General features: G+C 44.0%; 1 protein-coding gene across 2 annotated transcripts in view; it reads right to left on the reverse strand.

The window, feature by feature from the left end:
* Positions 1-524: 524 nt before the first annotated feature.
* The window catches only part of GALNT16 (polypeptide N-acetylgalactosaminyltransferase 16), a 73,416-nt gene continuing 49,849 nt past the window's right edge, over positions 525-24,091 (reverse strand). For both annotated transcript variants that reach the window (XM_002200473.6, XM_072930093.1), the window contains exons 7-16: positions 22,329-22,416; positions 21,275-21,359; positions 20,142-20,245; positions 16,512-16,638; positions 15,500-15,592; positions 13,338-13,421; positions 12,192-12,333; positions 10,821-10,937; positions 3,061-3,200; positions 525-664 (exon numbers count right to left, since the gene is read on the reverse strand). In XM_002200473.6, coding sequence (XP_002200509.5) covers positions 3,063-3,200; positions 10,821-10,937; positions 12,192-12,333; positions 13,338-13,421; positions 15,500-15,592; positions 16,512-16,638; positions 20,142-20,245; positions 21,275-21,359; positions 22,329-22,416 — 978 coding nt within the window. In that variant the 3' untranslated portion in view covers positions 525-664; positions 3,061-3,062. The remainder of the gene's footprint in view (positions 665-3,060; positions 3,201-10,820; positions 10,938-12,191; positions 12,334-13,337; positions 13,422-15,499; positions 15,593-16,511; positions 16,639-20,141; positions 20,246-21,274; positions 21,360-22,328; positions 22,417-24,091) is intronic.

The raw sequence follows: 24,091 nt of genomic DNA on the forward strand, positions 1-24,091 counted from the left end.
CTTGACAGCAGCCTTTTGCAATGTACTTCCTTTTCAGCAACTGCTAAAATACATTGGAAACCAACAGCTTCCAAAAGATGATGTGTGGAGAGGTCTGTGTTGAGCTAAAGCAATGCTTTAGCTGACAGAAGAGTGAGCAGTTGGGAGGTGATCTCAGGTGAATATGTTCAAAACCAGGTAGAATTAAAAAATGAAACTCCAAACTCCACAAGCAATTTGAGTTATTGACATCTAGCATATGTCCACCTTTGCCCTTTCCTTCCCCAGGCCATGGCATCTGAGGAAGGAGAGTGTCCCATCTTCAGCAGCCCCAACTTACAGCCCAAGAAGGATGCCAGTTCACACTCTGCCAGGAGAGCAGTAGGAAGAGAGGCATAAATCAAGACAGCCAGTCCAGGTATGTCTGCTCCAGGAGCAGTCAGCAACCTCCAGCATGGGAGCCAAACACACAGGCAAGGGCAGCAGTCATCGTGCTGACCAGAGCCCTTTGAATTAGGGCTGGCCCAGAGCCTGGAGACTGTAAATAAGCAGAGCTTCTGTGGTCTGCAGCAGTCAGGAGCATTGTTTGTAGAGGAGCTGGGTCCTGGTCCCAGAGTGGTTATGAAGAAGGAATTGCAAGAAAGCTGCACACACACAGTGGGAGCAGGGAGGAAGGAGGCAGTACCTGGTAGAGGAGTGAACATGCTGTTAGCTGCAACACATAAGCTGCTGGAGAGTGAAATGGAGGGAGGTCAGATGGTCCACTTAGGCTGTGTTTTGATGAAAACATGTAATCCTTTCACACTTCATTGTATATGGAGCTTACAAACAGTACCTGCTTAGTGGCCCTTCTTCTATCTTTGCATCAATATTTTTCAAGCCAGGTAGGTAAGAACTTGACTGTTCCTGTCTCCTACTGCATAATGATGCTATTCTGAAAGGACCATCTCCTGTATATTCTTGTTTAAAAATGGAGTAACTAATAGGATGGCATCTCTGCCCTCAATGGGTCTGTCTGGCCTGCTCTCATTCCATTCCTAGGCTATTTTCCTTCCTTCTCTGCCCTCTCCTGGCCTCAGTGGTTCTGGCCCAAAGCATGTCTATACAGGGAAAGAGAAATTACTGCAGAATCAGTGCCCTCATTTCCACAGAGAAGAGCAGCTGCACCATTCTGAAAGGATCAAAAGGAACTCCCTTGTGAGTTTTCACAGTGCAGGCAGGTCATTCTTCTGGCTAATCAGTGCTGAGATGGAGATCTGATATCAAAGTAAAGGGGGAGACAGGATAAGAGCTCCTGCCACATGATGGATTTAATTTTTTTAAACCAAGAACAAAAAATATTGTCCAGTTTTCCCACTAAGCACATGCAATGTATGAAGAACGTTATCTGTTCATTTGTCAAGTGTTTGGGCTAATACCAAGTTAAGAGAAAGAATTAAAAAGAGATACAAACATGATCAAAAGATAACAGTTGTTCCGAATCCAAATGAACACCCTGTTTCGTCTACACATATCAGAAATGATCTAGGCAAGCAATTGCCTAATGAAGATGGTCCCACCATCTGGTTCCCCTGTCAGGTTCTTGGAAAAGAGGGTTGGTTTACAAAATCTATCTCAAGAGGAAGTTTTAACAGGTCTAGTTAGGACAAGGTCAGGTTGTGGGGACTTTATCTGAATAGGTAAGCATCCCTTGGCAGGTTTGAAAACCCACATGCAGCTAGAGCTGACTGGTAACTGGGAGCAGGATTGGGATGCTAGCCAGAGACCACCAGTGTCTTTGGTATTTCCAGAACACAAAGGAGCCTCTCTCAGGCCAGGCCTACATTGTGGCAGCATTTGTGCAGGGGACAGTTCCAGCTCCACCAGCTAACCTCTCCCCAAACTGCTGACTGGGAAGTGAGAGGGGTGTCAAAAGTAGAGCAGCCCCAACCCTTTTGCCTTGTCTTTCTCAAAGAGAGAAGGAAAAGCAACTGTACAAGAGAGTGGGTGGTTTGTCATGCCAGGCTCTGTTCACAGGGGCTATGCAGAGCTGGAGAGACAAGCGTGAGAACTGTGGCCCTGTCCAGCCAGCAGCAAGAAGTCTGCTATGACCTAGGGCCTGTCCCCTTCTGTCTCTCACAGTGGGGGTCAGGGTGGGCTCCTGCCACACCCTGAGCCATGCGCAGCACCTCTGTCTGTGTGTGCTGCCCATGCAGCTCTGTGCACCACCTTTGGTGTGGGCTGCACTGAGCAGTGGCTGGTAGCACCAGGAAGAGCAGCCAGAGAACAGTCCCAGCTTCCCTAACATGCCCAAGTGTTGGCACCTGTCTCTGACTGGCTCCAGCAGAACATGGTACCCTGAACCTGCAGGATTTGGCCACTCCTGGAGGTAGGGCTGGCCTCACACACATAAAAAAGCTGGAAGGGAGAGTTTCAGGGAATAGTCCCTGAAACAATCCCTGGTTAGGCTGGTAAAACAGATTGTCCCTTTCCAATCTCTCTCTGCCCAACTTCAGCACATTTGGCTGTAGGGCAGCTTCTGTGGGCAGAGGAAGGAATGGGCCCACCAAAGAGAGGTGACAAACCTGCCCCCAGGATCTGCTAGCTCCTTCCCAGCCTCTCCACTGATCATGATGATTCTCCTGGCCAGTCCTCGCTGGGAGACATATGCATGAACGATGCAGGATGTTAGAGCAAAAAGCCAGGGAAGCCAAAGAGCTACCAATGTTTGTACAAGCATAGCCTAAGCTTCTGGACTGAAGGTTGTGGACTCTGGATACAGAAAAAGGAAAGAATGGGGAGAGCTGCAAGTATTGGGCTGGGTCCTCCTCCATCTCTAGGTGCAGCTGTGCACAGACATCAGCTACAAAGGAGAACTTAAGACAATAGATGGGAAGATTTTGACAACTGTCCTGATTCCTCTCATCCCCAGCTTCTTCTCTGAAAAGCTCAAAAACATCAAGTGCTCAGCTGAAGTGGTGGCTTACTGATGAGCACAATGAAAACATTTAGGGTCAGACATACAAAACCATTCCTCCCTTCCTGATCCGCCTCTGCTCCCAAAGTCTCATGCACAAAGAAACAAGGAGATCTCTGTGCTACCATCATGTTGCTTGTAGCAGCTCCCACTGTTGGCCAGGTACACCTGCTTGACAGGGGCTGGTCACCACTCTTCCAGTTTGGTTTTCCAGGCAGAGACCGCTGACAAAGTGTTGAATGAAACTGCCTTTCATCTTCCACTTCTGTGAGAAGACACAAAAAACATGATGTTACTTCCACTCCCCTACAGAACTGTGACTTCAAGCTGAAGGTAATCTCAAGTAAATTCCAACAGCTGGGGAAAAAGAAAATCTGGGTATGGGCAGAATCTCTGAATCACTGTGTTCCTGTACTAATTATACCTGCAGTTAGGTAGGGTCAGGGTTTAGCTGAGTTACAGGGATGGATACTCAGAAGCATCTAGAAAGCAAACAACAGTACTGGTCACAGCACCAAGGCTTGGCTGAATTCCAGAGGCACCTGGACAATGCTCTCAGGCACATGATGTGACTCTTGGGGTGTCGTGTGACGGGCCAGGAACTGGACTCAGTGATCCAGATGGGTCTCTTCCAACCCAGTGTACTCTGTAATTGTGCCATGTTATCAACACAAAAATCAGCAAGTAATGGCATTTTCAAAGCATATTACAGTCGCAGCTTCTCAGCCATTCTCTGTCCTGGGCACCCAGATACCCACCAAAACTTGAAACCCTCCTGTGGCTGTTTCCAATCCATGGAAAGCAAAGCACTGACATATAAACCTGTCCATATAAAGCAAGAATCACACTTCCTGCTGTTTGACTGGATCTCTCTTATCATTGTTACCTCATCTCTTGTCAAATTCAAAAGGTCTCATATACAACCCTTTCCTGAAGATCCACTTTTGGTCATGCTGCTTACCAGGAAAAAAAAATATATCCTAACCTTGAATTAAAAATTCTGCTGGGATAGGGCTGTACCTTCCACCCCTGCTGGAAAAAAAACCCAAACTTGGGAACACTGTGGCTGACAATGAAGAGATAAGTAGAAATAAGTCTGTGGATATGGGATCTTCCAGATGAGGCAGTGTCATTCATCTCCAATGGGGCACAGCTGAGCTCAACAGGTTGAGAAGATTGAGGGGTCCAGGCTCCAGGGATTTTCCCTTTATTCTTTTCAGTCACACAGATGACCCAGTTAGAATTGTGGTCTGGGTGCTCAGTCAGTAAAGAGCTTAGGAATATTATGAGGATGTTTTGGCTAATCCGTGAGACTGATAAAGAAAAAGAAACAGTTTGACAATAGTGATGGACCTCAAGAGTATTGTAGAAAACATACGCAAAGGGAATTTTAAAATTTCCTGCAATATCTGGATGATGTCAAAACCTACCAACATTTTAATTCTTGGGTAGCACAGAAAAAGGACTGCCACATGCTGTATGCTTTAAAATAGTCAGTTATGTTCACATATTGCTGGCAGCTGTTATGTGTCTTGGAGGGCAGGGCAGTTGCAAAGCCCAGAGTAATCTGTTGCTCCTCTATCACATATTTCATCAAGTGTAAATACCAGAGGCAGCATCAATTTGCAGTATTGCTAGCCCTGTCTGACAGGACAACACTAAAGGAGAGCTGTTTATGCAGCAGGAAGAAGCTGATTTTAATGGAGAAGGGGGCAGAGGAATGCAGTGATGATGGACAGGAAGATACGGTGCAGTCTTTGCACTACAATGCCCTCACCAGCTGCTACAACCCACTGCCTACACAGGTCCCAGAGCCATCTGGCTCCCATCTGGCACAAACCTCCCTACAGAGAGCTGAGGAAGAGTGAATATCATAAAGCAGCAGCTGTAATGATGGAGTGTAAAGGAGGGCAAGCTGCACTTGTGCCTGGCTGGTGCCATTGCTGCATGACAGTCTCCCAGTGAAGAGCCTTTTGACCTTCTCCAAAGCACACTCCTTGCCCTGCACTTTCCCACCACCTCTCTGTATTTGTGAATTCTCACTCTCCACATTCCACTGTGCATGTGCAAGAAGAAGCCTGCCAGCTGCCTCTCCTACACACCCCACAGCTCACCTTCTGTAAAAGAATACGCTGAGATTTGAGATGGACAACAAGGCCAACTACCAAGAGATACTGGTTTTCTTCTTTCCCCTTTCTGTTCAGCAGTAAACTAGCACCACTGGAGGCTTGCTCATGTTATTCCTTCAGATGAGAGACCTGCTACTGTGGCACCCATCCATGCTGAGCAGATACCCACTGTGATGTCTGCACAGAGAGTCTGCAGCAACAGGCTCAGCAGGACACCAGAAAACACTCCCCAGAGCACATCTACTGCTGTTAACAAAATCAATCAGCTTCCCAGTGAGTCACACCACTGGAAAACCCAGCATGTCAAGTCACCACAGATCCTTTTGTTCAAAATAAAGTGGGGCAAGGATAGGGAGGGGGAAGTGGGAGAGAAGGTGAGAGTTGAAGGTGAGGCTCATCTGGGCTGCAGGAAGATGCCGTGTATGTAGCTGTTATAAAGCATGCTAACAGTAAAAGCCAAAGTAGGGCCTCTCATCTCAAATGCATGGGCTATTTTCAGAATGATAAATTTTACCTATTCTGATCCTACTTTGCTGTTTTGAGATACCAGAGCAACTCCCCTGACTTCACCTGAACCTTTCAGACCTGACTGCAGACCACAGGATTATCAAAGACAGCCCAACATCCTGCCCTGCAGGAATACATCATATCTGAGAGCTCTCAGGAGGGTGGGTGGTAGGAAGGGATGGGAACAGGAGATAGGACACTCATCTCCCACCGTCAGCCACCTCAGAAATGAGCAATTCAGTCTGAACTAGTTACCTGGTGACATAGTTATGGAGGGGTCCAAGGTAAAGGCCCATTCGGGAGGGCCCAGCTTTGTCCACAGACCACAAGGGAAGCTTGGACTGGTAAGTTTTAAATGATAGCAGTAATTACCATCTTTAGCAAAAAAATAAAGAGTAGACACCTCCTGCATACACAGTACAGGGAGTCCTCTCTTCTACACTCAGACATTATGACTGGACTGTACGTGCAAGGAGAGCTTTTGGAAGATACAGGCATTGCACAATCTGCGAAATTTTGGCTTGAAAATCCTCTTTGCTCTCCCTTTCTCGTGCAGATGGAGATAATACAGTTTACTGCTCAGAGTATGTTTGGAGTAAAGATGGAGACAGAAAAAAAAGAATCAATTTTTTCTTTGAAATATTGTGTCTTGATCCTCTTCCCCACTGTCAACTCAAAATTCCCCCCAGTTTTTTGCAAATCTCTCTTTCCCACTTTTTCATCTATCATTTCAAATTAGTTTTAGGTGGCTGGATAGAAGCATTCCACATGCAATAACTAAGAGAAAAGTCAGAAATAGTCAGTCTTCTTCTATCCAATGTATACAAGGGCTGAAATTATTTATACTAGTCTAATTTTTCAGGGTAACCAAAAGTTTTCTTTTAACCCTCAGTAATCCAGGCAGTGCAGGGTTTCTCTCAAAATCCTAACTGTGAAACAATGGAATTGGCCAAGTTCAAAGAAGCACAGCTGAGAAAGGCAAATTTTGTTCATGAGAACTGAGACACTTCAAACATAAATGTATGGAGAGCTGCTAACTGGAGTAGCCGAGGATGTTGTAAGTTGTAATTGAGTGCATTTGCAGAGCCATGGGCAGCCTGAAGATGGTCTTGAACACAAAATTTTAAATATATGAGCAGGGACAGAAGATGGAGAAGCTGACATCAGCATCCAGCAAGTACTGTCTTTTTTTGAGCACTTAAATTTGTAAAACTAAATCACAACTAAGAGAAATCTTGTCTCCTGAAAACTACTTTCAAGGTATGGCATATTGCCAGTATTGTTTTACCTACTTATTGTCATGAAGGTGCTGAGTCAGGTGCTTTCAAAATAGACAGGCTTTCTCTGCTTTTCTTTTTGGATACTCTATACAAAGTTGCATTCATCTTCAGGTAATATTCACTGAGAAGTGGGAAAAAATTCCCAATGACATACAAAGGGACACAGGATTTCAAATAGTGTTTGTCTCACAGGAACACTCAGTGTCCTCATTTTCAGGCTGAGGTCACATTCCTTCAGAACATTTTAATGAAATATAGCTGTTTAATAGGATTTCTCAGCATTTCTTGTTCTGTTGGGAAATATTGTGCCAATGTTTCTCATTTTCAGTCTCTTGTTTTAGGGTCTGACTCTCACTTTGCCTTCTATTTGTCCTCACTATAACAGAAATTAAAACACCACTCCTACTGTCAGTCAGAGCCAAAAAACAAGGCTGAAGGCAATAATTTATTGTGCATTCCACTAAAACGCTATTCTCCAAATAACATTATGGATAACATCCATCTGGTTTGAAATCTAGCTCTGATTATGCAGAATAGCTTTTGGCTGGTCTTCTGCTACCAGTGCCAGCTGTTGCTGTTGAATGATCAACAGGATCACGTTGCCAAATAGATTTCATTTCTGGTTTCTTTCAACCCAAGGGAGTCCTGACAGCACCAAAAATCATCTGAAGTGTGACTATTGTCTCATGTCCTCCTGCTTGCAAAATTCTAGACTTATTTTGAGGTAATACTCTAAACACAAATCACACTACTTTAAAACCTCTGCTAGAGTATTACCTATATGTCAGAGGGAGTGGTTTTAGCACTCAAACAAAAAATTATCTGTCCTTGGGACATGCTTAATGCAGAACAGCTGTGTAGCATGAGCACAGCTTCAGTATGTTTGAAAGCAGAAACAAAGTTTAGGAGCTGTATGGTGCTGTCATAATGATCTAACCAATCTAATCCTGGGACACTAAAAACCAAAGCTACCACATATACCATTTTTTCTCAGAAATGTTGCTTTTTCACGACTCACACACAGACATGAAATCTACATCCAGAAAAATCCAAACATCTTTCACCACAGATCTCTGATGACAGTGACAGGAAAGATGTTCAACGCTGGGCTTCCATTACTTAGGATATGTGTGTGTGTGTGTAATGCAAGTTGCCCACGGCTCACCCTCCTCTACTCAGACCACATCACATACTCGGGGCTCTTACTTCTCATTTCCAGCCTGAAAAGTAGCTCAGCTGCCCTCCCTCCACCTTTCATTCAGCTCCTCTGACTCTCTGAGAAGCCCACTTGAACTGAGAAGGGGGTACACTCAAGCACAGTGTGGAAGCACTGCTCTTACCCAGCACTTGCACTTTGGGCTGTGAGTGTCCATGGGGAGACAAGGCAAGCTGTAGGGCAACTGAGGGAATTTGTTCCTTCCAGCTTTGCTCTTTCTTGGAAATCAACCTCTCAAATATCAGGAAGAGAGAGAATGGAATAGTTTGCAAGATGACTGACTTCTAGATAATTAAAATCTAATGTCAATGTTAACAACAATTACTGTTGTGTTTATGGAAAGAAAGAACCATAACAACATTCCCTAGGAACACAACAAACTTGAGCATTGCAAGTAGAATTGGCTTTATAAGCAGAAATCTGAAATGGGAGTTTGAGACTACAAAAAAGACCCCAACGCTTAAGAGCATTTAAACCCAAATTACATTAAGAATTCAAATGCATTTCTCCCACTTCACCTCACCTTATCCATTCAGCTGCAAGGCAGTTTGAAATGGCAGCTGCAATTCAAATCAGTCTCTAATTATTTGAAATGCTTAAACAAAATCCTTGCTTAGAGTCAGTTGGTTAAATCATCTGCTAGGTCAAGTCCTTGGTGTAAGTGCAGTTTGCTCTCATAAGGTAATGGAAAACAACAGCTCACACTCTCAAGTGTGTGTATGTCTTTATAATGAGCCTGTATATAATCAACACATCAAGACTCAATAAATCCTATTCCAGCAGCAGAATAAGCTTGCTTGTGTTACTGTGGATTAATCTCTCTTCTGGGTTCTGATGCAGCTTGGACTCCACCCTCCTTGAGGGATCCTTGTCCTTCTGTGGCAGAGGAAGCAGGGAAAGACAGCTGATTTTGGCAGCTGCTAAAGTCCTCTCAGCTGCCAGGGAGGAAAATACTGCGAAGCACATAAGGAGAAACTAAGTGACCTAATTACACAGAAATGGGATGAGTGATTGCCAACAAGAAAAAGGAGCAGGAAAGCACAGCCCACCAGGGATACCCTTGCAGATTAATCCAAACTCAGAGTTTTCCTAGTGTATTCATGGTGACAACTCTTCAAGGAATTTCTGCATTAACCAACCCTCCAGAGGAAAGTCTACACAGGTTTTCCATAAATGGGCAGGACTGGATTTCAATGATTTCTTTCAGGAAGAACTAATTTCAAGGATTCATATTGCATTAGAAAGTACGGAAAAAAGAAAATGCTGCTGAAAACTGGTCAAAGCTGAGCTGTCTTTGGGCCATCTTTGACACGTTTACAAACCTGTCAGAAAAGCACAGAGTCAGCACAGCCTTAGATGACAGAAAAAATGTTCCCTCTTGGTATAGAGGGAAGCATGGGAACTAGGCATGAAACAAGTCCAATCTGCTGTCTGCCAGTGTTGTGTTGCTCCCTTTTGTGCTTTGCCCAGTTCTGATAAAAAGGCACATCACATCTCTGTTGAGGGCACCCACACCATTGCAGAGGCCATCTCTTACCTAGTGTTGTAAGGCAAAAGGATTCATTTGTCTTGACAGATCAGGGATGCACATCTTGGAAACAGCATAAGCCAAAGAGCTGCATTTTGTTGGGAACATTGCTGCTGTGTATTTTTCCTCTAGGGAGCAGTTCAGGTGGAGCATAGAGTGCTTTTTGTCAGTCAGTATCTCTTAAATGAGTTGCATGCACTCAGTTTTAAAGGTCTGCTCACATGTCCAAAGAGTAGCACAAAGAACAACACAGGTATCTCACTTCAAATTAAATAAACAAATGATAGCACACACCACCCTTCCCTTAGGTATCTCAAAGCAGTTGCCTCACCTACCTCACTTTGGTGCTATGTTTCATCCATGCACCAATCTGGCTTTGCATAAACTCTCCCAAGAAGTGTGGGAATCAGAGGGTTTTGGGCAAGTTACAAAAGGCAGGCCTCAGAAACAGCAGAACTGCGGTTAGAGCTAAGCAGTAGCCATAAGATTTGTCAGCAGAAAAGTTATAAAAGAAGTAGAAAAGTAAGGACAAATAGAACAATAGTCTGTGTATTAATACTTGGATAGAATTACTCCCTAAGCTACAGAAAAGTATATCTAGCGAGATATTAGCAAGTTCTAAGCTTAATAACGGAGCTCTGTGCAATGTATCTTAAGACTTACAAGCAGGTATTGTATGCGAAATAAGCAAGCATTTTTTTCACAAAAGGTACGTGTGCTTGCAGTGGTTGGATAAATCTACTATCAATGTGCTTTTGCTTTGTGTGATTGCTCAAAAAGCTTTTAAAGTAAGTTGCAACATTAAGTTCTTTGTCTGCTGCCGGGGATGTGAGCTGCTGGCATCTTCCCATTGTCATAACCATGTAATGAGACTGATGCTGGAAAATAACAGCTCGAAGTGTGTTCCTTGCAGTCCTGTCCTGTTCATGGTTTGTACATAGACCCTGGCCAGCGATAAGAAGCAAAGTTGGGGTGCTGCTGAGCTGGAGCCAACCATGCTGCCAAGGGCCCAGGCACAGGAGACACCCACATACTGCACCTCCTGCTTGGTCACACACTCTCTCACACATCCAAGCTCACAAAACAAACCACAGAGGGAGATGAAGAGATGGAAAGGACTTTAATGTGCTGTGATAGTACTGGGCTTGCCCCTGCTGGCTGCACCGATGTAGGTACACTGGCATGTGGCAATGAAGGCGTTAGAAAGAGGTGCACAGTTACCCACCTGTCTGCCATCTTTTTGGTTGCAAGCTTCCAGTGTGATTTGAGAACCAGTAGAGAAGGAGGCAATGGAAAGACACTTGTCCTGCTGTCTAATTGAAGGGTCACTGAATATCCACTCCTTTGGAATAAGAAAAAGAAAGGTTCCATTAGGATCTCAACAGTGATCAGATGAGGGAGAAACAGCTTTTTTTATCAAGATATTTTAAAACCTTCATCTTTTGTTCTCTTCCTACAAAAGGCTCCCTGGGAAGACTACTATAACAGATATTACCTGATCAGAAGCTTAAGCTCAGCCTTGGTGCATCACGACCATTTCAAAACCTGCAGCTGGCTCCCCTCACTATCTGAGGTGTCTCATTAACCCTGGATCCCACACAATTCTTGGCTCTGCAACTTTACAGATTCAGGCCTACAAAGCAAGGAGGATCCCAAGCCCTGACATACATGACGTGCAACTGCTTCTGCATATTTTACACAGCAGACATGTTCTCTAACAGGTATCTAGGACCTATAGATTGTTAAGCAAAGCAAAACACATGCAAGCATATCCATATATCACCAGCATGCACAAGGGACAAGTTGATCAATTTTTTCCTTCCTCTGACTAGATGGATACCTGTTCCAATCAAATGTTCCTAGTATACTTTCCCCAAGGAAGAAATACAAAATGCAGTAAGTTTCAGAGATTTCAAATGCTAATGACACAGAGAAATGAGTCAGGTTAAACAGCGCACTGAATGCTGGCTGCAAAGTAGTTTCCAACAGTTAACAGATGTGAATATGTATTTTCTGGCATAAAATACCCTACTGTGACCCTTCACTTTCTCAAGCTGCTTTCAGCCACCAACAGAGAGTCTGAATGCAGATCTTCAGCTTGTATATACCATCACAGCTCCACTGCACTTAGGAGAACTGCTCCACATTACTGCCACTGGGGTCAGCTACTTAAACTCATTTGTGCTTTATACTGGAACACATCTGCAATACAGCACAATTCAAGTCATCTGCGGCTACAGCTGAGCTGGCAGAGTAAGGAATGTTTCTAATCCCAAAAAATCTCATACCCACATGCCCCGGTACTAGCCACACACAGCCCCAACATGATTCTCAATGAGTCTGTCACTCCCTGAGCATCTAAACACTTCTTGTCCCTGAATGATGAAAACTTTCACATTCTATGCCTGACTGCTGAGTCTGTTGAGCCAACAGAGCTCTGAGAGATGGGCTTCTTTTTCTGCTTACTACTAAAATCATTACAAGGCCAAATTCTTCCTTCCTTCATATCAACCCACCAAGGCCAGAGATGCCTCTTCATTCAGGAAATGAAAAGAGTAGGAGCAGGAACAAAGCACCAAACTGAAGCCTGCCTTACCTGAGTGACCGGTGGATTGTTCACCGTCCCTTTACAGTTTCCCACGCCAGCCAACACATTCCCTGTGATATCCTGTGCCTGAGACTCCAGACAGTTTTCTCCTTGTCTAATTATTCCTGGAATCAACTCTTTTTCAGGAATCCTTGAAGTAAAATGACAGTTGCATGGTACTTGATACACAGAAATGACTAAAGTACTTCCACATTTATAAGGGCTTAATTGGCCCCAACTGAAACAGTTCCCTATATTTGACAGAAAACGAACAATATAATGCTGTCCACTGGAAATATCTGGAGGAGGCAAAAATCAAGTGAGAACTTGGTCAGAGGACTGGTTTGTTTCAGAAGGCATACCAGGATCTTTAGGGGTACCCTAAGCAGTTTAACGTGATTATTCTGAAATTCTGAAAGAGGCTCTTTCCAGCAAAAAGCCATATCCACACTGATTTCTTCTGCTTCTTCCTCCCCCTTTTTCAGTCTTCTCTCCAGCTAACACATATTCTTGCCTCATTGGTAGGAATGCAGGAAAGATCTGTCAAGGCCAGACTACAGCTGGATGTTTCAGCCTCCACTCACAGCCAGAGACTGAGATGTAAAAATGTGCTGCCTTTACTGAGGTGCAAAGATGTGTGCTGGTTTGCACATGTCAACAACACAGCTCTACCCAAGCTGCCTCCCAGCTGAGCAAGGACACAACACTACTGTGTCCTGACCCAGGGCAGGGGAAGCCACAGGGACAGCTGGTTCTGGCATTCCTCAGAGCCTTCTCTGAACCACCCAAACCTCTGCACTGAGACTGTCCAGTTCTACTTGGCTCAACTCCCTCCAGACAGAGCATCCAGTGGGCAGAGACAGTGAAAATGGAGTGGTGTAGTGCACTGGCCCTTGTCTCCACCCCACATCTCTGAAAACACCACTGTTGCACATCTCCAAGGGACAGCTGTGTGGGGCAGAACAGAAGGCACAACTTTTGCAGAGCTGTGATAATACAAGCCAGGAAAACACAGGAGGTTTCTCACCAAAGAGAAGAATAGAGGAAACCTTTTCCAAGCCCACTGTTTTGCCCACTGCTGTCAAGGCTCATCTTCTCATTGTGACCCACCTCCCAAATCCCTCAGAGATTTCTACAAGCGAAGAACTGACTCACTTGAGCTCAGGGTAGACATTCTCCAGATACCACTGGAAGGATTTACAGTTCAGTTTGTGCCGCAACTCCACCCGGTCTGCAACACTGGAAACACAGGCAGTTTGCTGAGAATAAGGCAGTGAACAGGAGGGCGGGGAACAATGAAGACTGGCCAGGAGGTTTGAGGGAAATTACATTACTTTTTGCCATTACTCATTCTCCCACATAATCGTTGCTGGGTTCAGAGCACTAGCAGTGACCTGAGGTGAAGACAAGGAGAGAGGCAAGTGGCAGGAAATAGAAGTGGAAACCAAACACCTTCAGAGAGCTGCTCCCACATTTCCTTTGGCTCACAGTGATGGCAGGGCCCAGGTCCTACCTTGTTAAATGATACATTGCAGTAAAATTGCTGTAAGGTCAGGAAAGCGTTTGTGCCTCTGGGTGCCCCTGTAGAGGCATACCATGAAACCTGCACAACAATCAGCTGCTGAAAAGGCCTAGAAAGTGTTTGTGCTCAGGTACATACAGATGATTCATCTGTGTGTGCTAAAGCATGTCTCTAACTCATGGCAGCAGGTCTAGGCTCAGGTTGGAGAACTGAGACCTGAAGAACTTAATTATTTGTTTTTAAGAGGTTTGGAGAAAGGGTAGAAGTAAAAGGGGAGATTAACTTAACATCTCAGTAGCTACCTGCTGTGGCAGTCCTCCCACAGCTGATTTGTTTGGTTTAGCTGGCTGAAGAAGAGGATTTCCCTCCAGCAGTCCCTACTGAGCAGCAAAACCAGGAATTCTTGTCTTTAGACTGTAACACTACATTTGTGTGTTGGGAAGGAATTTCAATGGTACCACTCCATCCTCAGCCCACAGAGGCCACTGTACATATACATGAGGCCACATACCTCAGGGGAATGTTCTGAGATTTTATATTCACACCAAAATTGAGGGGAAGGAGGATCCATTTTATGGCCAATTGTCAGTGATGGTGTCAAAGGCATTTGCACCCTAAAATCTAGATTTAATGCAGGTTCACAGAACTGTTACTACAGGAAATTGCCTGAAATCAAAGTCTTATGCTCTGCTCCAGCTTTCATTCAGCCAATGCTGCCAATAAAGTCACTAGGTAGTCTGTGTAAACAAGAACTGAAGATTTTGCCACTAAAACACATGAGAAATATATCCACACACAATATGTAATAGTCTGGTTTCCTTCACAAGCAGCAGGGTTACTTGCTATGTGGTCCCAGTCCAGCTGCTGCAGTCAGCTCAAGGATTGATAAATTAGGTAGGCAAAGCTACTTTTATGAAGATATGTAATGCATCATGATAATAAAGCAAAGTGTACAGCAAGAAAAGTGGTCTGGTTGTCATAAATAAGTAGGAGATGCATCATTATCCTGTGCAAACAGCTACACATCTGAGCTACAACCACATTTGCCAAGTCCTTACACTGATACAATAGCCTTTTGTTCAGAGGCAGATAACCCACAGAAATGCAGCACTCCTGGGTTTTTTTACATTTACTTGGAAGTCATAGGGGTTTGAGAGCACAGCCAGCAAGCTCTCCTCTCATCCCAGGTGTGGTGTCCATCACTGATTTCTGGGTCACAGAGAACTGTTAAGCTGGTAACAGTGAATCCCATGTGGCCTGAAAAGAGCTTTAGCAAAGGTGCTGTAAGAAGCACAATTCTGCAGATTGTGTTTCTAAATCTTACCATCAACCATGCTCGCTCCTGCCCTACAAACAGGCAAACCAGCCTCCATCCATCAGGAAAGTGGGGAGCGCACCAAGTGCAACATGCCCCATGTGCCAGCCAGCCATGCTTGACCAGGGTTTCTGCATCTGCACAGGAACTCAAGTTACAGCTCACATTTCCACAACAGCTGCATGCTGTGATAGAGAAATATTCCTGTCTAGCCTCTTCAAATGTCTGATCTTATAATTTCATTACAGATCCCTTTGGCCTTCTGCTAGCAAATGATTTATGCAGTGTTACCAGGAAAAAAATTAAGTGAATTAGAAGTAAACCCCATTAGCCAGACACTCAAGCTACAACTTCCCTGGCAAACCAGGCATTCAGAGCACCTCTATTTCTCACACTTAGCCTCAGAGAAGACCTAAAAACGATTTCTTGCTACCAAGGGGTTTACCAGAGCCCTCCTACTGGAGGTCTGGGGCAGCTTACCTTCCAAACGACTTGCCAATAGCTGATGGCCGGGCCTCATAGTAGTACTGCTTGTATTCATCCATCCACACCTCTGCTGTGCGCTTGGTGTTCCTGCACGGGGGTGAGCAGATGCTGTGCTGAGGAGAAGCTGTGCTGCAGAATCCACCTCCCAGTCAGCAGGCACTGGGTGGGCAGACCCAAGGCCTGTCTGCTAGGTGGTAGTGGGGAACAGTCCCAAACATGAAACTGAGTAGGCAGTATGGATGGAGAGAGACTGATTGTGTTAAGTCTACAAAGCCTTGCACGAACACTTCAGAAATTAAAAATTTATTAGTCATAGTTTACCATTACTTTTTCACATGTACTTCCTCTGCAGAGGCACCAGGTCTGATGTCACCATCACACTCATTTACAGTATTCCCTTTTCCCAGATTTGAAAAACATTATGGGATAATTCAGCTTGGAAAGCAGCTCTGTCTAACATCTAGCCTCCTGCCCAAATCAGACTAGCTTCATATTCGGTCATGTTGTTCAGGGTCTTGACTGGTTGAGTTTTGAAATCTCTAATGATGGAGATCTCACCATCTCTCTGGGGCCCTGAAGCAGTGCTTGACCACTTTCATTGTCAAGCACTTCATCTCATCTCTTTTCTCTTCCCATCTGTCCTGCAGTAGAAGTTGCCCTCAGGGTTTATCTTAGAGCATGTACAGCTCAGAGACATCCAAGGTCTGCTGATACCCCCACACGTCACAGGGCAGCATTTGTGAATGGCCAGGGCGTCTCTCTGGCATACTGCTCCCCATGCCCCTCACCAGAGACTGAGAAGGAATGAGAGACTCTAATACCAACAGCAGAGAAGGGAACAGGTTTTGTTCACAGCAAACAGCAACTCATCCTTCCCTGAGAACAGATGCTCAGCCACAAGCTGTTCTCCATCACCAGGGAAAAGCACAACAAAGAATTCAGACTTATTTAGACATGCCCAACATGAAGGTGGCCTGGCTGCTACCAGGAACCACCCAACACCTACTTGATGTAAGTCAGCGCGTTGCCCTCAGGAAAGTCATAGGGATGGCGCTTCCTGAACACGTGTCCCACTCGACTGCAGGGAACAATCTCCAAGCTGCCACCACACATCCACACTCGGAAAGAGAGCTCTGGAAGAGACCCCAAGAGTCACACAGCTGCAACAGTTCCAAGAAGGGCAATTTTCTTGCCCCTCTGCTCTAGGTGTATTGCCTGCAAGAGCAAAATCACGGAAAGCAATGTCATGGTGAGAGCAGAGAAACTGTCCTCCCTTTGTTAAAATGGAGGCAACCATCGCGGCTCAGGGACTTCCAAGCCTTCTCCAGTCCTGCTCCTCTTTGGTCTCATTTCAGTGAGACACCTTTGCATTTGACCAGGTCTTCAAGGTTGCTCAGGATGGCATTTGGCAACAGACTGAGACCAGTCCCACACACACACACACACACCCTGTTTCAGATTTCTGTCACTCAGACCGCTGAACATGGACGTTCAGAAAAGAAGAATTTACTATGTAAAGCAAATCATGTGAAGAAGAAAGAGAGTTTAGAAGACAAGGGGAAAGAATAGAACAAGATGAGGGTATAGGGAGTCAATGTCTAGAGCTAAGTCCTCTCCCTCATACCTCTATATTATCCACCCTGCAATAGTTCCTTCTCATTTTGGCTGGCTCTATTACTAATGAACTAGAGCAACTGACTGTGTTGCCGCTGCTGGGGGAACTGCTCAGAGCAGATACCAGTCTCATATAGAATGACTATGAAAATACAGAGAGAATCCTGCTACGTGAAGAAATACACCCAACCCTGAAGCTAGATTCAACATTTTGTTACAGGATTAGAAGAGCATGGAGCTTTGATGTGCAGGCACTTATTTGCATCACAGAAGGTATGTGACCTTGCTCAAGCTTATGGGTCTGTCCTCACTGTTTTAATCACTGCCACACCAGAGGGGTTTTCCACTTTCAATTCATGTGGTGATGAAAAGAGAAGGAAGGAGGAAAATGAAAATTAGCTGGATGGTTTGGTAGTCTTTACCAAAAGGGTTTCATATTGTACAGACTTATTACTTCAAAAACTTTACTCAGCTGGCATCTCCCTCCAGTAATGCCCAATTTATGCTGCTCTGATGCTTAGAAATTAAAAAGAAATTATGTATCTAGATCTAATGGATGTTTGAAACCATGTACACACACTAATATCTTCCCAACCTTCATCTTTCTCTGTAGCTTTCCTCTCTGCATACTGAAAGGTAGTTCAAACTGAGTTGCAGGGTGGGGGGAGATGGCGTATTGAATGTAGCTTCTCAGTAAAAAATCTCATTTTATTAGACTGCATTTTGTAATATTTCTTACTAGTGCTTTTCTCTCCTGACTCTTATCCAGAGTTAATTATTTTCAGATTCTTTTTAACAGTGAGTTCCAGATTTGAAGAGAGGAGGGATTTTAGGAACAAACAAAAAAAACCCCAAGACGTAAGTTTCTGTCTGGTGATGTGTCCAGCTGACATTTGCTCTCCTGGAATGAGCTTCTGACTCACTTTGGCCTACAACAAAACCAGAACTCTCAGTCTGGCATGTGTAACTTGAAAGTGATGTCCATTTCCAAAGAGAGGATTTCTCACACCATCTTAGACAGAACCACTCTCTCATCCCATCTGCAAATGAGGACCTAATTCAAACCCTTCCCACTCAAAATTGTAGTATATAGTATAAATAATGTTTCAGAACATTATCAATATTTTTCCTTGATCAGAAAACTCAGTTTTTAATTAAATGTTGTAAACTGTCTTTTAAGAGGTTAAATTAACCATTCTGAATTCTTCAGGAAAATTAATACATTTTGCTGTCAAATCCAGGTTGGTTTCTATCCCTCCGCTTTCAGCAGCAACAGACTTGATGGACGATGAGGCACAAGTGACAAGAGACACTGAATTTACAGAAAAACCTCCTAACAAGACAAAACTGACAAACCCTGTATGTGGCTGAGTCACATACAGCCTGGCCTGGCCACTGCCAGGCTTTACAAGAGCTATTTCAAGGAGAATGAAGCAAATTCTGTGGAGCAATTCTGTGGTTTTGATCACCTCTATATGGTGATCATATATGGAAGAATGGCTGTAAGCATGCCAAAAATTTATTGCTACTTATGGCAGAAAGCTCTACTTAGCATCACACTATTGACATATGGACCAAATTATAACACTGGATTCCCAGGTGGGCAGAAGCAGACAGAGAAAAGCCTTAAGAAATATTCCTTCTCCATCTTTGGGGTTTACAGCTTCTACACAGTCACAGCTCAGAGGCTGGCAGAATGGCCAGGTGGATGGCTTTGCAGCTGGAGCAGGGCTAGTGATGGCAAGGAGCTCAGTTTGGCTCTGCTCCTGAGGGACATAAGGGAGAGAATCTTCATGCCTGGGTAAAGGCTTCCTGTGACTTCTGCCACAGTGCTTAGCTGATGCCACTAGGACTGCTGAGATTCCAATGCGAGCACCATTTAATATCTCTTTTTAATATAACGAATACCATAGAACTGAATCAAGATCTGGGAAAACAGAGAACACTCGTTATTAAATATTTTGTTTTTCAAATGTGGTACCTTGAGAGTCCATTATCAGCCCAAAATATTATTTTATGGTTTTAAAAACTATCTCAGAAAGAGGCACTTCTCCCAGCTGTGTTCAAGAAACAAAGGATTCGTCTTCCTGACTATTTCATTCTTTCTAATTGGTTCTCCAGGTGCTAGGAAACACCATATAAATCCTTCTTTGAAAGGTTTTATTTACATATCTGTACATTTATGGAATTTATAGAAACAAATTTTTTTTGCAGTGTTAGCTACAGAGAAATCTACTTAAATTGACAACAAAAAGTAAGGCTTTTATCTTCTCAGCTCCATCTGCACCATTTCTAAATTAATGCCCCAAATACTTGAGGTCTCCATGAACCTCTCTTTAACACTCATCTTGCTTTTGTCATTAGCAGCTGGTGACATTGCAGCATCCCTTCAACACGGGACAAAGAGAGATGCCTGGCATATCTGTGCCACTGTTAAGTGCAAGGAGATGGGTTCAAGCACCCATGCTCTAAACCAGCATGTGAGTGGACAGACTACACTGGACCTATGAATTCCTCAGATGTTTGTGATGCCCTAGCCTGCTTCTAAATGTTTGCATTCTGAGTCTATTTGTAACCAAATTTCATTTACAAAGATGCTTGTTTAATTCAGAAAAATATATCTCCGACCTGTCAAGCTGAGAGAGCAATTCAGACTTATCTGCAGGTATAAGAGGCTGCAGGAGTGGCTGCCCACTTCAGAGCTGTGGCAACACAGACAGTCATGTGAAGAACTGGAGGAATATTCTCCAAAAACAAGCAACAATTTTGTTGCTCATCTTTCTTTTTTGTTCTATGCTAGTTCCTGTATAATAGCACATATGCCTGTAGGAGAGTGTAGCCCTGAGCACACACTTTAAGCTGACAGCGATACAGCTCTGACCACCTTGGGGATTACCTGACCACATCCCTAACCTTACACAGACATCCTGATCAGATCTCTCACAAAAAACTCTGATAAGCAATGAAGACTGGGAAGCAGTTCTGCATTAGTGTGTCACTCCCTTGAAACACCTGAACTCACCAAAATTTTCTCCTCCCCAGATGTCCATTTGAGTATCATATTTTCCCAGGTGGTTAAACCAGGACTTGTCAATCACAAAGATGCCTCCTGCTATGACAGGGGTTCTGGAAGAGAAAACAGAAATCCAGAAAAAATAATCATACATATATGTAGCACCCCAAACCTAATTTTAAAGGGCAGACAATTTATCCAGGTATCACAAATCATACCTCATTTAAAAGACAAAAACAGCTGAAATGTAACATGAGCCTGCTGCAGGTTTCTAAGATGCCCCTCACTAGATCATCCTTGTGCCTTTGGTTAGATGGTCTTGCAAGCACTACAAGAGTAATGCTGTGTCTTTTGCATTTATACAAATATGCACAGTGTGAAGGAATGATGAGCACTGTTTGATGACTGTGTTCACCAATTAGACATGGTGTGACAGGCTGCTGCATGTACTGCTCTGCTGTTAGCAAGCTGGTTGCCTCTGGAGTACAAAACAGAGGCTCACAAATTACACAGAGGAATTAAATGGTACTTGTATACTACAAATAGAGAGCTGTCTGCTTATACAGACAAGCACCATGACTCTTCATATCAGGATTTGTTACATTCTACATGTCTCAGAGCCATGTACCCTGCAGTGAGGCTGGCAACAACTGTTCCAGCCAACACAATCTCTTTTGTCTGCAGATTTAATAGGTTGGAGTAATTCTATGCCCACATTACTAGGTAAGATTCAGTCTTCTGATCTGCTTTACCCATGTGGGATGACTGTTCATCTGTTTCCTTGTTTATGGTTTCATCTGAAAGCTGGAGGAAATTAAAAAGACCCAAAGAGATTTCTGAGGCATTCAGAATGTTGAGTTAGGGAGAACACAAGAACAAACATACAGAAGAAGAGGTGGCTTGTAGAGGTGGTGTACATGATAGTAAAAAATCACTATTCATACAATATTCAGAGAGCAGTACTCTCACACTTAGGGTATAGATAGACCTCAATGCATTCAGAAAAGAGCATGAAGAGTTTGTCATCATCGAGTGAACACTGTGGCATTTTGTCCCCAGCAAGGCAGTCCCTGAACTCCCCGTGCCAGGCTGGTGAAGTCTTAGTAAAGGTATTTGGAGAAGTGTACCCTGTCTGAGTGTACCTTATAGACTGAGTTGGGTCTGTCCTGGACATCTTCTGCTCTATAGGAATCTGTTCCCACTTGAAGTGAAGGCTCCAGTCAAACCCTGAAAAGGAAAAAGACATGCTAAATTGGTTTTCTTATTGTAAAAACAGTACTGCTAGCTTTCAGTGATAGTCTGCACCTTTATATCACAGGCTCTATGTTCCTTCCCTGACCTCCCTCACAGTCCTCCCAAAATGTCAATAGTCTATCCTAATGTAGACCTCACCAGCTTCTGTCTTGGCACCATCATTCCTTAGCATTACAGATCTCTCTTCAATTTCACTCCACACCTTCAGGAGATTGTTGTCAGGCTGAGATGTAATTCTACCCTGGCCAGTTTGCTTTACCAAAGGCAAAACCCCTGTCAGCCAGAGTTATGAAGCTTTAATAAAGGACTTTGTAGGATGTGATGTATTCTGGGAACAAAGACCTGCAGATCACTGTACCCACCATGTCTTTCAGGACTACCATCTACTTATAGATGGCCTATGGTGAATAGTAGAGCACAGCATAGACACTAACTTTATACCATTGTTAAGGGTAGCCAAAAAACAGGTAGCCCTTGGCTGCCAAGCAGTGCACAAGTGACACCCAGCCATAAAAGATATAGAAAGACACCAGGTAGTGGGATGAACACAGGAACAGCTGCAGGGGGTTCAGGTGTGAGGGGAGAGGTGTAAATGCTTTTCAGAAGATGCCACAAGATAGTCTGGCAGATCAAAGCAGCAATTGGAAGTGCCCGTCAGACTCCAGGGCACATGCAGCATAGTGAGGACACAGTGAGATATTTAATCAATTAACTAAGTCTTGAAACTGCTATGATAGTGATTCAAGGTCAAGAGGAAAATACTAGTTGAGTTTTGTTCTAACTCTTCAAAAGATCTGACTTTGCAAGTTGCAGAGAAAAAGGGACAGATAACCCATCAGAAAGATCATCACTCTATTTTCTTGGAAAGCTGAAGAGAACACAACTTATTTATCATGCACCATCCCTCAAGTCTAACTTACATAAGCCATCCATTATACCCACCTCCCCTCAAATCTGCTGATGCTGCCAGGTAGGCAAAATTATCCAGGCTGATAACATCAATGATTGGACTCACCACTCGGGTATAATCCTGAAGGAGAGAGATAAAGAGGGGGGAAAAAAGGAGTCAGGCTTACTTGAATGTCCAGCAAAGCTGCCAGAGATCAGGAAACACAAAGTTGCACGTGTGAATTCTTGTCTGGTTTCTCCAATATGGTTCTGGTAACTGTGCAAGCAATCTGTGGCCACTAAATCCAAACATGGACATGGTGGGTACTAGCCAGCTGCACTCCATGGATGTGGGGAATGCAGTCGGACTCCAAGACCTAGGAATGCTGCTAAGAAACAGCTCTTTATTTCCTGCCCAAGTCACAGGGCACCAATCACTGTCCCAAGGGTTTTGTGCTTGCTTTTGCTATCTATTGACAGCACACCTTCTGCTCAGCCATTCTTGAACTAACTCATTTCCATCAGCCTAGAAATTATCAAACCCCTAATAAAGTATTTTCCTAAGAAGTACTGTGACTCAAGACCCCATATTTAAGACTCATAAAGTGCAAACTTTATAATACATATGACACATTGTACACATTATAATATCAAGATATTGTGAGTACTTTATTGCTATTAAGGCATATAGACATTTACAGTTTTCTTTTGCAATCCTTTTAGTACATAGAAGTTGAAAAATTTTTCAGCATCATGAGACAGGGCATTAAAAGATAGCTGTTGTGACAGCTGACATGTAAGATGAAACTGAGCTGGCAATGCCAGAAACAGCACCTTATTATTGGACAGCTGCCAGCATCTGTGCCTTTCCTATCAAACCTTCATTTTGTGCCTTGCAATAGTTCCTCATGATGTACCACACTTGGCTAGGATGGGACATCCTTGGTAAGAGGATTCGTGTATTTTCCCCTCTGAGCTGTGATGGTGGCCCAGCCAGAGTCCGTCTGCCCAGCTTGAGACTCCAGCACCCACCTGGCAGCCTGGTGTGCCAGCCACTACTCCAACCAATCAGTGCCAGGACTGGCTAGGGCAAGACTGAAATCTATAATAGGATGTACATCAGGAATGTAGAAAGTAGGTCAGAAATAGATTGATTTGAAATCTGCTCACTAAAAAATTTGTATACTAGAGTTAGCACACAGGCTTTTTGCATTTTAAATCCTTCCCTAAAGAAATGACTGAGGTTCTTTCTGATTAGGAACCTCTGTGCTGGTGTTGCAGCTTGACTTAAAAACCAATAAGTAAGGTAAACATTTATGGGCTTTACTGAACAAGAATAAAAACCAGAAGCTTTTAATTCATCAATTCTGAAGTTTCACCTTCTTCTGCTCCCTCAAATTAAGATAATCAGACATGCTTACAAAGCATCATTAAAGCCTCCACCCCTTCTCCTAAGGCCTATTACTTCATGGGATCCTCCTTTCAGTGGGGAACAATCACAGCTACTTGCAAGCAGGACTTCTCCCACCACCTCTCCCCTGCCTTTTCTCACAACAGAGCTGTATGATCTCTCCCTCCATCTCTACAGTGCAGTCAGGGAGACAAGCTGCTAATACTCCTGTCTCATTTTCATTCTTCCAGCCTTCCGTCAATCCTTTGCCAAGTAAATAATCAAAGGGGACATCCCTGCGGTCACAAGCAGCTTCTCTGTGGCAGGAAGCTGCCTTCGTTCAGGTGATGTGTGGTGGCAGCTCAGTGGGAACATTAATAGAAGGAAATTCTGGGCAGTGACAAAGGAGAGGGGAGGGTCCAGCAGC

This window comes from Taeniopygia guttata, chromosome 5 (genome assembly GCF_048771995.1).
Source record: "Taeniopygia guttata chromosome 5, bTaeGut7.mat, whole genome shotgun sequence".
Classification (NCBI taxonomy): domain Eukaryota; kingdom Metazoa; phylum Chordata; class Aves; order Passeriformes; family Estrildidae; genus Taeniopygia; species Taeniopygia guttata.